Below are 14,720 nucleotides of genomic sequence, written 5' to 3' on the forward strand. Positions count from 1 at the left end.
GACATTGAATGGCTTGCCCAGGGCTACACATCTACTGGGTGGCTGCTCGGGGTTAGAAGCCAGGTGTTGCTGTACCTCTCCCAGGGCACTGTCTAGTGGTCCTTTCCCTTCATGTAACTCTTTTTGATGTGCCCTCTAATTTAAAAAGGAAAAATGTGTCACTCTAGAGCTTATAGTAATTGGAAAGGAAACAGAAGGATTGTTTGACATTATATACACATTAGAGGCCCGATGTCTTTGCAGCTGGACTTAGGCCTTCTCCTTTCATTACCCAACAGGATCCCCATTCTAATTCATCACACAGTGCCTAGCATTGTGTTGGGTGCTGATTGTGTGAGATGACTACATTAGGCGAGGGTTCCTGCCCAAAAGAGGAACCAATGGGCAATATCAACGTGAAGCCGGTAACATGAGCATAATTGATAACATGATTGCTAGCATAAACAAAAGTTGATCATTTAAACATAGGTATGAAAATAAGGATGTAAAACATAGTGTGATAAGAGCATAGGGTTGAAATGATCAGAGCAGCTGAAGGTCAGGGAGCAACTAAGTTGACCGTGAGCCTCAATGACCTCCACAAATGAGGTACCTGGAGCGACAGGGAAAAGAGGAAGACCTTCTAGGGCATGGATTCTCCTAGGGCGGGCAGCATGGGGCTCAGACACAAGAACAACTGTGAGGATGGCCTGGGCCTGACTGGGCAGGTTTGTTCTGTCATCCCTAAGGTCACCATGAGTGGGAACTGACTTAATGGCACCTTAAAGCAGCAGCATTGCCAAACATTAAATACGGCAGTTCAAAAAAGACTGAAGAAGAGTCCATGCATTTGAATGATGGTGAACATACACGAACTGCCAAAAGAATAAACAAATCTGTCTTGGAAGAAGTACAACCAGCGTGATCCTTAGAAGCCAGGAGGGTGAGACTTTGTCTCCCATACTTTGGCATATTATCAGGAGAGACCAGTCCCTGGAGAGGGACATCATGCTTAGGCAAGAGGAAGATCCCAGACAAAATGGATTGACCAGCGACTGTGACATGGACAGAAACTTATCCAAAACATTGAGGACAGTGGCTCTGGATTGAATGGTTTTTGTTCTCTTGTGCATGGGAATGCAATGAATCTCTCAACCAACTCCGTGGCTCCTAGCAGCAACGAGGAGCGCTGTCTTGGCATGCCTTCTCTCTCACCATACAACCATCTGGCTGAGTCTCCCCCTTTGTATAAATGTGGCGACTAAGGCACAGAGATAGTTCTCAATCCCTACAGCCTATACACAGCAGCCCCTCATAATACACTCTCTCCACTAATTTAACACTCCTCATTGATTAGCATACTGTCTTCCAGTTGTAAAAAGGGGAGGGGACTAGTCTAGTCAATGGGAATGTAAAACAAAGGCTAAAAGTCCAGAATCTAAAGTAGGATGTGCAGGAAATTGCCAGGATATTGATGTAGCTGACATGAGGCAGGTATGATAGAGAGTGAACAGTCCTGGGGGGAAATGTAATACATTTTATTAGACAACATTTAAAAATCAGATTTCTTAATATCGCCCTATTTCATCCAAACATCTTTAAGTACTAGAGAACTGTGAAAGTTGCAGTGTATATAAGCTAGCCAAATCTAATATTTACTTAAAAACTCACATTTTATTATTGGTTAAAAAATAATAACCTCAGTTATTTCCCCTGGGGGGAAAAAGAAACAAACTTAATTCTTGTTGTGGTGTAAGGCCACTGATGGGTTTCAATACAGCCTCCATAGCCAGACTTGTGTTCCAGGAAGATGCTTCTTCTAAGAGCTCTGTGGAGATAAGCTGAGAAAGGCAATATTGCAGGCAGGACAACTAATTAGGCGGTTACTGATGAAGGCAGAATTATGCATCTTTCACAAGGACATATATAGTAGAAATAGAAAGAGGTGAAAATGCATTTTGTTGGTGATAATGGAAGGATTTAGTGACTTGTTCTGGAGGGCAGGGGGGCATTCTGGAAACCTTCAGGATTCTATTGTTGGCACTAGGTGACCAAATGATGACATGGATTTGGATATAGCATGGCTGACAACAAGAATACTGGCAATCCAGAGGTTACTTGTATGGCTGCTTATCAAAAGGCCAGTAATTCGAACTCACCAAGCACTTCACGTGTCCATCTACAACCTCAGCAAACTTCCAGGGCATTCCACCTTATTCCACAGGGCTGCTAGGAGACAGAATGGACTCACCAACACACCCCAAAGTTTGACAGCAACCGTTGTTGTTAAGTGCTGGAAGGTTGGGTTTCCACTCATCATTTATTCCTAGTACAACAGAAATAAATGTTGCCTGGTCCTGCAACATCCTCACATTTTCCCTCCACTAATCTCATCACAGGGCACAAGGCTAGAGGAAGTCTTCTTTAATAGCACCTGGAATTATAAGAATGTCTCTTAATGAAGGAACAATTTGAAATATCTTTCAGCCATCTAATATATATGTAAAAATTTTAAATGTATTGAATTATCGAAAAAATATGATTAGTATCTATCAAGTATCTTACCAATATTCAGGCATTAATTTCAAAGCATCTAGCACAGATGGAAAATTTGAAGTATTTGGGGGGATGTTTATATCAAGGGAATGTTATTACATGCTACAAATCTACATTAAACATTTATCTTTATTGGAAAATTAACATTTCCAAATTAGAGGACATCTGCTTAAAGACAATCCTTTGCAAAGAATTCTTGTTATGAAATCCAGAGGGATTTTAGGGAAAATCGCCTTTGTACTCTTAAAAATTCTTTATGATTCATGTTAATTAAATTCATAAATCAAACAACACCAGGCATTCCTGAAGGAAATGAAATATTCTAAAGGATGATGACTTGTACTTTTTAAAAATTCACATCCTGCATGCAAATTGTATCTCGTTATGATACATGCTCTCAGATGGCAGGCAAATTCATGTCAGACAGCATCATGTCAGATGGCAGACAAAGCCCATCCTCACCCTTCCATTGTCGCTGCTGTTGTTGTTGGGTTCCATCTGGTCGGTTATGACCCATTGTGACCCTGTGTACCCCAAAACAAAACACCGCCTAGTCCTGCCCCATCCTCACAATTGTTCCTGTGCTTGGACCCATCGTTGCAGTCACTGTGCCAACCCATCACTTTGGGGATCTACCTTTTTTTAATGCCTCTTGACTTTATCGAGCATGATGTCCTTCCCCAGAGACCAGTCTCTCCTGAAAACATGTCCAAGGTTCATGAAAAGAAGTCTTCCATCCTCATCCTCGAAGGTGCATTGTGACCATGCTTCTTCCAAGACAGACTCCAAGACTCTTCTTTGGTGTCGCCATGCATTTAAGCCAATGGGCTGAAGACAGTGAATTTCTCGTTGCGAGCACTAACAATATAGGCCCCTAAATCACAATGCCTTACCATTTCCTCCAGGGGAAAAAATTGTTTCTTGTTTATACAGAATGCCCTGTAATTTGTCAGGCCCTTGGGTCCCTCTTTCTTACAGAAACAGTTTCCAAACAAGATTTGTTTGGTGTTCTGGGTGTCGGCACGTCTGAATGGAAGAGAGGGCTCTATTTTGTAGGAGATAACTAAACAACAAGCACAGGGGAAATGGCCTGCTGTCTATTAACAACATTACCTTTTCAACTCCGTAGAGAATAAAAGACTTAATATCTGAGAATTTCACTCACCAAGCATCATAAAAGCTCATCAGATGGAGGCTTTCCTGTAGGAATTTTGAACTCTGGAAATCCTAAAACCAGTTGCCATCTAGTCAATTCTAACTAATCACCCAAATGACAGGTGTTGAGGGACTGAGGTCAAATTAAGAGAATCTAGGTTTCAAAGGGTTGTTTTGGGTTTTTTAAGCACCTACTGTGTATGAGGCATTTGATTGGTTTTTGCAGGTGTGCAGATTTTTTTTTAAACACTAAAAAAAAAAATTGGCTACCCTTCATACTCTTCCCAATAGGATAGTATTTCATTCAATTCATTTCAGAATGATGTATAGAGGACTTCCTGAACAGAAAATGCTGTTCATGAGTATAAACATACCTCAATGCTATGAGTTAAGCTTGTCTGGCATTAGGTTCTTTCTGTGCTTGACTTCAAGTAGGAGATGTTTTTGTTGTTGTTGTTGTTGGATGCTGTTGAGCAGATTCTGACCCACAGTAATCCTTGTGGCAGAGTAGAACTGTCCTATAGAATTTCCTAGGCTGTGATCTTTGTGGTAGCAAATTGCCTGGTTTCTTCTGCTTAGCGGAAGTTTGATCCACCAACTTTTTGGTTAGCAGCCAAGCACTTGGCCATTGCACAACTGGATGTCTTTTCAGGCAGGAGATGATAATGAGGGGACTTAAAGGGGTTTATTTCAGTCTGTGACAGGATCGTGGAGTGTTTTGGTGCAAAACTTTAAAAGGTATCGTGCACCCATCGCTTTTGCAATCAAGAGGTTATTGGTGTCAGTACTGCATTCAGGATTAACAATACCAGCCTAAGGGAAGATTCCTAAATTTAAGTATCAACTCTGAGACCATGAAGGTATGAAACCTAAAGTGGCTTATTTCTTTGGGCCTCGTATGTGTGAGTCAGGCCAGATGAATCCACAGTTGTGTTGGGATGTCTTGATTTCATTGCCAATTCTATTGTTAACAAGTTTACTTAAGCTAAACCACCGAAAAGGAGCACTGATGGTGATGTTAGACTGGTAGCTGCAAGGTGAGCAATTCAAACCCACTATTTACTCCAAGCTAGACTGAATTACAGTCTCTGAAACCCTTAGAAAAGATTCTACAGAGATGCTATGAGTTCAACTCAGTGTCATTGGGGGCATTTGTTTAGTTAATTTCATTTAGTTTTGTTTTGTCATGGATTGTTTTTAAACCACTTAAATTGCCTGCACCTCTAAAGAATATACTTAGTCAAGTGACACCCAGGATCTCATGTTATTGCAAGAATTCATAAATGTTATCCTTATATAAAATTCCAAGGTGTATCAACTCCATAATAAGGAACAGAGGCAATCTCAGTATATCAAAATCAGCATTGAGTTGTGTTGTGTGTCATGCCATTTAAGTGCCTAAGTCGCCCAAGTGGTACAATGCTCAACTACTAAACAAAAGGTGCGGTGGTTTGAATCCATCCAGAGGCACCTTGGAAGAGGCCTGGAGATCTACTTTCAAAAGATCACAACCATTGACAGCCTTATGGGTTCACTATGAAACAAATCAAAGGCAATTGGGTGATGTATTATTTTTGCTGTTTGTTTTTAATAATTTTATTGGCATATAATTCACACACATATCATGTAATTCAATAGTTCAATCACGTCCAGAAGAGTGGTACAATCATCACCACAATCAGTTTGAGAGCATTTTCTTTACTCTTGTACTTATCATTATTACCTCCCCATTTCCCCCTAACCTCTCATTCCCCCAAGGAACCATTAATCCAGTTACTGTCTCTATACGTTTGTCTGTCCTGAATTTCATATATGCAAAAATGCTTTTAAAAACTAACAATGATAAAGTTAAACAGATAAAAACCCTCAATTGAAAAGAAAGCACATTAAAAACTAGAAACAATTTAAATGGAATGTCAAGGAGATCAAATGATAAAGTGTTAATTATGGGGGTTAAGAACAAGTGACCCAAGAGTATCATCAGGTGTACAGGTGGAAGCATGGGCCTGTTATCTCATTCCAGGTGTGACCTAGTACTGACGTTCGCGATACAAGAAGCCAGCTACTCATCCTTTCAACAAATATTTGCTGAGGCCCTAGAAAAATGACAGGCAAGAGAAACCACAAAAGCATTCCCTTTGCTATGTTCACCTTTGGGCCAAGCTGGGCACTGAAAGCGAGTGGCAGCCCTCTTCCTCATTAAAGATTTCAGCGTCTCCAATGCCTTCCCTGCCTTATAAACCCGAACTCCATCAGGAGTCTCTTGGCCTTTCATGATGGAATTCTACAATCCTTAACTGATTTGGAAGCTGCAACTAGTTCACCTGGACCCATAGTACAGTGTTTACAAACACAGGAATTGTTTAAGGTGAATATACAGTGCATATACAACAATTGACTATATCCCCTTATAGTAGTTGGACTACCAGTGGGTTATCTACGAGATGATCACAAGATTGACAACGGCTGAAAAATGGGCTCAAACAAAATGATGCTGCTGAAGATGATGCAGGACAGACCGGACAGTGTCCCGTTCTGTTGTGCAAAGGGTCGCTATGCATCAGAACTGATGCAAAGGCACCTAAAAACAACAACAGCAATAAATGTTCGGTGCTTTTTAGGACAAATCAACCCTTTGCAAATAGTATCTCATGTAAAGTTCCTAAGGACTTCAAAAAGAACACACGTATTCTCATTCGGGCCAGGAGGAAACTGAGTCACGGAGAGCGAGATGGCACAGGATGTGGTACAGCTGAGATTTAAATTAAGCCAGACTGACCGCAGATTGAGCATTATGGACTATGGCTATCTGCATAGTGTGGCTTCCAGGAGAATTGCCAAGGTTCCTTCACGAAGTCCTCGGGATCCCATTAGCACAAACCTGGAGAGCTTATTTCCCATGTGCCGAACTTTAAAGCTGGAGCAATCCCATTTGAGAAGCGGTCATTATCATATGCCCATGATATCTTGTTTTTAAATTTTGAAAACCTGCAGACATCATTTGTTCTGAACCATCATTCTTGGTGAGTACTGCTTGCTAAGGTAAAGGCCTTTAACCTGATTATATAAACGGGAACGAGAGACTTGCTTAATGAAGCTCATTATAAAATATGCAAAAGGTTCTCTGTTCCTTTCCTCCCCCTAAAATAAGTTCAACATACTACCTATCAACTCACATCCTCCCAGGGCACGAAGTTGTTCAAGAAGTCTGGGAAAAGTACTGTTGAATGCAAAATAACTTTGAAAATAAAAATAGGCTGCCAATTCTCAACAGCGCCGTGCTGGAACTTCCCAACAATCGCACCAAGCTGACGATGGTCAAAGGACTGCAGCAGAGCCAAAAGGGTTTTAGAGAGCAGGGTCACGGGTTAGTTAGGCCTAATTTGCGGTGCCTGGTAAATGTATTGAAAATAGTTATAATAATTCCTCAGTTTAGGATAAGGGGATCCTCATATTGTACTCTGAGGTGAGAAGTGAAAGAAATGTGGTTTTTCAGGGCTGGCAGGTTGATTCCCACTCACAGAGGCCCCGACATAGCACACTGCCGACTGCTGCTCCAGCCTCCCAATTGTTTCTGTGCTGGAGCCCATTAGCCTAGTCACTGTGTCAATGCGTGTCACGGAGGGGCTTCCTCTTTTTTTGCTGACCTCTGCTTTATCACGCCTGCTGTTCTACTCCCAGGACTGGTCCTCCTTGAGCACATTTCCAAAGCACATGAGAGGACTGTCTCCCCATTCTCAGTTCTAGGGCGTATCCTGACTAATTCTTCTAAGAGACTAAGAAAATACCACCATGATTTTGAGAAACCAAGTGTACATACACTCTATGTCATGACATGCGTGACCGTGAATAGTTCTAACCAATATGGTGAAGCATCCCTTGGCATGGGGGAAAGTACATAGGAAGGCCGTGGGCACCTAGGTTAGAAGAGAAATTTGGATAACCTCTGCCCTTCCCCATTTAGAGAGGGCAATTCTCTGCACCTGCTCCTATGACTTCGTTTCTTGGTAACTTTTGTTAAATCAATTTATAAAATGAAAAGTGAATAGAAGTTTTGTTAAATCCCAAGAAAAATAAAGGTTAACTGTTTTGTGACAGAAATAGATGAGATGTTAGACAAAAGGTAGTAGGCTACAGTCAATAAGCTGAAAGGTTATCATTATTTTTAAGATAAAAAGCAAAGGATAAAAGGCTAACACTTATGGAATCAAGCATTTAATATAATCCTATAAATCCTATCAAGGGTCATGGTCAGAAATGCTGAAAAATGAAATCTGTGCATTAAGAAAATAAAACACGAAGTATATATATATATATATGTATATGTATATATATATATATACACACTTTTGAAATGAAAAGATAGAAAGCTCAGAGATTAGAGAGATAAGAGAACATGAAGGAAGGAAAAATAAGACAAAGAAGCTTGCTGGCAGCAAACTAAGCAAGAATGTTGGATTTCATAAGGCTCTCATGCTTTCTGGTAGCCTTCATCAGGCATCAGGCCTGAGGGCCACTCAAACCTGCCTGCCACTACTCAGGGCCTCAAATCCCAGCAGAAGCCAAAAGCAGGCAGTGGTCCCCTATTGCATACATGCCCACTGCCAAAGTGACTGCCGGAGCTCATCGTGTACCCCAACACACCCGGATGCACCCCCCTCCAACAGGCAAGTTTAATGGCTGTGGACTAGCCTGGTCTTCAGAGTTGAAAGACAGGCGTTCACCTTCCAGTTCTACAAATGACTGACTCCTCTCTCCACCCCAGAGTCCCGATGTTACCGGGAGGAGGCTCAGAGTTTCTAGTCTCGAGCCAACTCAGTTTTTGTCCCACTTGCAAGAAAGATTCCAGGGGAGGGTGAAAATTCAGATCAGAGTCAGAGAAAAGCTTTGAACCCAAAGAATCAGTTTACTGAAGGAGGACAATTTGGAAATGAAATCCAAAGGGCCCTTAGTTAGTCAAAAAGGTATGGCAAAATATAAAGCTGGACCTATATTCCGCTAATGGCAGAGTCCCACCAGAGCCTGGCTTTCTGGCAGGTCCTCTGCTGTTGGCTGGTCCTCCATAGTGTACCCTTCTCTTTTCAGGCATGCGCATCCCAGCGCCCCAGCCCTCCAGACTTCGTGCTGTGCTCTTGTCTCAGACCCAAACTCAAGAGTCTATTCAGTCACAGTGGGGGTTGTATGAACATACTGCCTTTCTTCTCCCAGCCATTTCAGGATCTCCAGTATTTTGAGTCTCTTCCATTGATTATTCTGCCCTTCACCTTCCTTTGTGCAGGAGGGGTATGTGGGGGAAGCCTGTCTCCACTTCTCTTTCCTGTTAAGATTCCTGCCAGTTTCCTTCCATTAGCCTCTCGTCTCCCAATTTCTGACCAGCTAACACCAAAGTCCTCGTGTGAGTTGGAAAAATCAACAGAAGTTTATTCATAGCAAAAACACTAATAGCAGCTCATGTTTTTTCATGAGTTGTATTTTTTACCATTACTCTTTTACTTCCAGAGATAGTCTCTGACAAGCAGTAAGAAACTTCCAGAAACATTTCACTTACTTTCCACACCCACTGATGATGCCATTACTTACTCCAGTGGTGACAGTACCCCTCTCAGGATGCACAGCATTTCCAGCCAGGTACTGAGACAATCCATCACCAACTGACCCTGTGTAGATAGAGCATGCCTGTGGATCTTAAAGACCCATTCTCTACTGAAAGAGGATTACCAGCTAGGAAGAAAACATAAACAGAAGGAGGTGGATTTAATTTTCCAGGGTAAAATGAGGATTCAGCATGTTATACACGTACAGTGAATTTGAGGGAGTTCAGGCTGATTAAGGGGAAAAGTCTGAACCAAGATAGCAGTGCTGTACACCAACCTATTTAGTGGGTCCAGTGCACCAATGGTTGCTGGTAGTGGTAGTTTCTCACAGGCAGGAATCTCAAGAAACCACCAGAAGAGGAAAAGAGCAAGATGTCACTCAGTTGGGAGTTAAGAGAATCTCTGAAAGTAGCGTGGGGTCTTTGGAACGACAGGGCTTATCTTACTAATGACTAGCCAAGACTGGGTGCAGTTTCACAAGAGATAAAAGCAGGACTGGAAATGACTAGGCATCTGCATCCTTGAGTTATTTCAGAAGTTACTGGATATGTAAAAAATTGACTTTGGCATTGGTGGGATGTGGGGCTCAAAGGACTCAGCCTCTTATGAAGAAACAAACAATCTGGGGTTCATACAAGGGGGTCTTTGACTTACTCATTAGACAAGCCACGTGAGACATTGACCAACGGATTTAATGCTATTCCCTTTAAAAACTATTTCAGACTCTACGACTTACGCACACTTTCTCTTCAACGCCTTTGATACGGACCACAATGGAGCTGTGAGCTTTGAGGTAAGCCCTGGACTTGGGTTTGGGGTTTTTTTTCTCCTGGTTTATTTATTTTTAAATAGTTTTCTGGCATATAATTCGTGTATCTTATGATTCAATAGTTCAATCACATGAAACAGAGTCATACCAGCATCAACACAAATTTTAGAACTAATTTAAAATGGGTCAAATGGGAGATCAAATGATAAGGTGCTAAATTTTAACCCAGCTGCATCTGCAGTGATCTACCTTTTAATGCAGTCGGCATAATAGCAAAGTCATTCACATCCTTGGATTATCTATAGGCAGAGAGGATTCCCAGGAGGTTTGATCCATTTGTATTTCCCCTTCACTTTTTTTTTTAACTGAAACAACGTTTCATATGACTTGCTTTTAGACATGTTGAAAGGTATTGTGTCTCATTAAAGGGAAATTTTAGCATTTTGATTGTTTTTCCAGCAGAAACAAAAGAAAGAAATCTAAAGACACTTCCTTTTGCTCACTGAATTACCAAGGGCCTGCTTTCATCCTCCAAAAGCAGGGTACTTGACAACCACATTAAGATTGCTTCCTAGAACTTTCTGTCTGCTGGTACTCCTGCTGCTGTGAGTTCAGCCTTGAACAGCTAGCCTCAAAATTAGAGGTCCAAACCTACCTGCTGCCTCTTGGGAGAAAGATGAGGCTGTTTGCTCCCATGAAGACTTACAGACTCAGAAAACCCTTCACAGGATCACTAGGAGTCAGCGTCAACTCGATGGCAGTGGGCTTGTGAGTCGGAGGGGGTGGTGCTAGAAAAGTCCATGCAGCCAGCAATCCTGGAAGGCAGACTATTTAACCACGGTAGTTGCTCGCTCCTACATAGCAATCACTGTGGGAGACTTTGGGAACCACAAAGATGAGCAAAATGGATTAACTTGCCCTTGAAGGGCCCAACTATGAAGAAGACAGGCAAAATGACACTACATTCACTCGTCTGATGATGTTACAAGGAAATGTTGTCTTAGGAACCTTCGGCAGTCCAGCTAAATTGTTGATAAAATATCATGTAGACAGATCTAATAGAGTGAGATGCGTCTTGGATAGTGATAGTTTAAATGATATGTGGTGTGCCACCCGCATGCCACAAAGGGGGTCAGAGATAATAGTGCATTTAAATCTAAATGTTGGGCGACTAAAGCAGCACCAACTCTCCTAGGCTGGGAAGCCTCGCCCTTTGTTTTCTGGTGGGAAAACTATCGCAGCAATGCCGGACTCATCCATGTGCCGACGTCTGGGACACCTCTGCATGGCCCTCCCCAGACAGATAACTTGATTCCTTATTTTACTTTGTGATTCCAGTTTCTCAGGATGTGAGGCAAGGTGGGCAGTACACTATATTAAAATTGTAGATGATGCATCTTCTATGTGACCAGAAAGGCCAGGGCATGCCATAATAAGGGAACACAGATGATGGGTTGGGAGGGAGACAGGTGCCCAGGACAGCTGGAGGACGCCATCTCAGGGAGGTCTGCCCAGTGGAGTTGATGCACTCTGTCTGAAAGACAAGCAGGAGTTGGTCAAGAGAACAAAGGCTGGGGTCAGTGGGAGGGGGATGGGAGGGCAAGAGTGAAAACTGAGGGAAAGGCAGAGCAGAATCTGTCAAGCCTGGAAATAGTGTTTCTTTAAAAAAATTTTTTTAAATCATTTTATTGGGGATTCATGCAATTCTTATCACAACCCATACACACATTCATTGTGTCAAGCACATATGTACATTTGTTGCCATCATCATTCTCAAAACATTTGCCTTCTATTTGAGCCCTTGATATTGGCTCCTCATTTTTCCCCTCCCTCCCCACTCCCCCTTCCTCATGAACTCTTCATAATTCATAAATTATTATTATTTTGTCATATGTTACACTGTCCGACATCTCCCCCCTCCTTCCCTGCTGTCCATCCCCCAGGGAGGAGGCTCTACATAGATTCTTGTAATCGGTTCCCCCTTTCCACCCCACATTCCCTCTACCCTCCAGGCATCGCCACTCTCACCACTGGTCCTGAAGGGGTCATCTGTCCTGGATTCCCTGTGTTTCCAGTTGCTATCTGTACCAATGTACATCCTCTGGTATAGACAGATTTGTAAGGTAGAATTGGGATCATGATAGTGGGGGGGAGGAAGCATTTAAGAACTAGAGGAAAGTTACATGTTTCATCATTGCTACCCTGCATCCTGACTGGCTCATCTCCTCCCCACAACCCTTCAGTAAGGGGGTGTCCAGTTGCCTACTGATGGGCTTTGAGTCTCCACTTTGCGCTCACCTCATTTACAATGATATGATTTTTTTGTTCTTTGATGCTTGATACCTAAACCCTTCAACAGCTCATGGTCGCAAAGGCTGGTGTGCTTCTTCCATGTGTGTTTTGTTGCTTCTGAGCTAGATGGCCACTTGTCTATCTTCAAGCCTTTAAGACCCAAACGCTGTATCTTTTGACAGCCGGGCACCATCAGCTTTCTTCACCACATTTGCTTATGCACACATTTTTCTTCAGCAATCATGTTGGGAAGGTGTGAAATGTAGTGTTTCTAAATCCCCTTGAAGATAAAAGGGAAAATGGTAGACCCGCCCTGCCTGATGCCCCCTGCCCAGTGCATCTCCCCAGCTTGAATCCAAGCCTCATTCCCCTTGCCTCTTGATGCTGAAACACTGCCAGTCTGTCGGAAAAACTGCCCTACAAAGTCACTGACATCAGCCTGGCCTTCTGGGGATGTAAGCCCTGGGCGTTCCAGAGAATGAGATGCCTAGACTGAAGCATGCCCATATTGCCGGATGACTGCCCTTGACCATGCCTGTATTGCCGGATGACTTCCCTGTCCTTATTACCAAGACCCTTGTCAACCTGGGAGCAGAGGTGCAGGGGTCTAGCAGCAACATCCTTTCCACCAAGCACCATGAAGCAGCTGCCACTGTGCAGGCTGGCATTCCAGTGTATGCCTGGAAGGGCGAAACAGGGCAAAGCATACCGTTGGTGCATGGAGCAAACCCTATACTTCAAGCACAGGCCCCTCAACAGGATTGTGGATTATGGCAGTGACTGCTTCAGCCTCATTCCCACCAAGTACCCACAGTCCAAGTGGGGCATTTGGGTACCGCTGTGGAGATTATGACTGGAGTCCACAACCAGTACAAGATGAAGGCCAGTGGGATCCTGAGGGTGCCTGCCATCATCGTGAAGGACACTGTCACCAAGAGCAAATTTGACAGCCTCTATGGCTGCTGGGAGTGCCTCATTGATGGCATCAAGCAGGCCACAGGCGTGATGATTTGCCAGCAAAGTGGCCGTGGTAGCAGGCTCTGGTGACATGAGCAAGGGCTGTGCCCAGGACCTGGGAGACTTCACAGCGTGTGCCATCATCACTGAGCTGGACCCACCAATGGTCTGCAGGCCGCGATGGAGGGCTATGAGGGAACTGACATGGACAAGGCCTGTCAGGAGGGTGACGCCTTGGTGACCACCCCTGGGCTGTGTTGATATCATCCTTGGCTGGCACTGTATGCAGATGAAGGATGGTGCTGTCGTGTGTCACATTGAACACTTGGACATGGAGATGAATGTCAAGTGGCTGAAAGAGACTTCTGTGGAAAAGGTGAACATAAAACCCCAGGTGGCTGAAGAAAGGACGCCACCCCATCCTCCTGGAGGAGGACTGGCTGGTCAACCTGGGTTGTGGCATGGGCCACCCAACTTCGTGATGAGCAACTCCTTCACCAACCAGGTGCTGGCACAGGTAGAACTGTGGACCCACCGGGACAAGGACCCCATTGGGGTCCACGTCCTGCCCAAGAAGCCGGATGAGACAGTGGCTGGAGCCCACCTAGGAAAGCTAAAAATGAAGATGACCAAGCTGACCGGGAAGCTGGCCCAGTGCCTGGGCATGCTGTTTGACAGCCCCTTCAAACCTGATCTCGGCCATGAATGAAAGCCTGGCCTACCCCTCACCTCCCAGCTGGTGTCCCTGCCTAGGCTCCAACTCCCCCCAAGAAGACACGGCCATTATTTGAGACCGGTTTGTCATTGGCCCCCAGTTTTGTCCCTTCATACTGTTCCTGGTGTGGCTAGGGGCATTGAGAAACCCTTCCCAAGACACTAGCCATGATGAAGGAAGGAGTGAGGGAGCTCACACACCAGGAATCATGAGCTCTGGGGTCTTGGACCTACTCACTTAGTTTTTTGACTGGAGTCAGCAACAGTGGCCATGACCAGGCACGTTAAGTGTCGTCCTCATCTGGCCTTAGGGACTCAGGTCAAGTGCTTAGTTTACAGCTTACTGGTTCCTCTGCCCATGACAGATGAAAGGGGGCACTCAAAGGGCAAGTTGGGCTGTGAAAACTTGAATACCCCTAAGACCCAGGCGTAGTGTCACACATTCTGGTCAACCTCAGAATAGTGAGGTCGGTACTTCTTGTCCTGATTTTACAGGGGATAAATGTCCCTGGAAGGGACAGCCAAGAGAGCAAGAGAAGTGACATCCAGAGGTTGAGGGGTGCCAGGAAAAAACCTCATGAACACAGGTGTAAGTCTGCCCAACTTTATAATATGCTGGTTGCTGTCACAACTCTGAGTCAAAAAGAGTAATTTGGTTTACAATGTGTTAAAAGAGGGCAGAAAAGGGGGCTAATATTTTTTTT

The 14,720-nt window shown here is 43.8% G+C and overlaps 1 protein-coding gene and 1 pseudogene across 1 annotated transcript in view; both read left to right on the plus strand.

Moving 5' to 3' along the window:
• The window catches only part of KCNIP4 (potassium voltage-gated channel interacting protein 4), a 53,961-nt gene that overhangs the window by 11,183 nt on the left and 28,058 nt on the right, over window positions 1-14,720 (plus strand). Inside the window, exon 2 of the mRNA XM_045284384.1 lies at window positions 10,007-10,077. Within this exon, the coding sequence (XP_045140319.1) occupies window positions 10,007-10,077 (71 nt within the window). The remainder of the gene's footprint in view (window positions 1-10,006; window positions 10,078-14,720) is intronic.
• Window positions 12,588-14,011, plus strand: LOC105978921 (annotated as a pseudogene).

Source organism: Echinops telfairi, unplaced genomic scaffold (genome assembly GCF_000313985.2).
Source record: "Echinops telfairi isolate 266 unplaced genomic scaffold, ASM31398v2 ScPeMD7_7468;HRSCAF=8506_1, whole genome shotgun sequence".
NCBI lineage: Eukaryota > Metazoa > Chordata > Mammalia > Afrosoricida > Tenrecidae > Echinops > Echinops telfairi.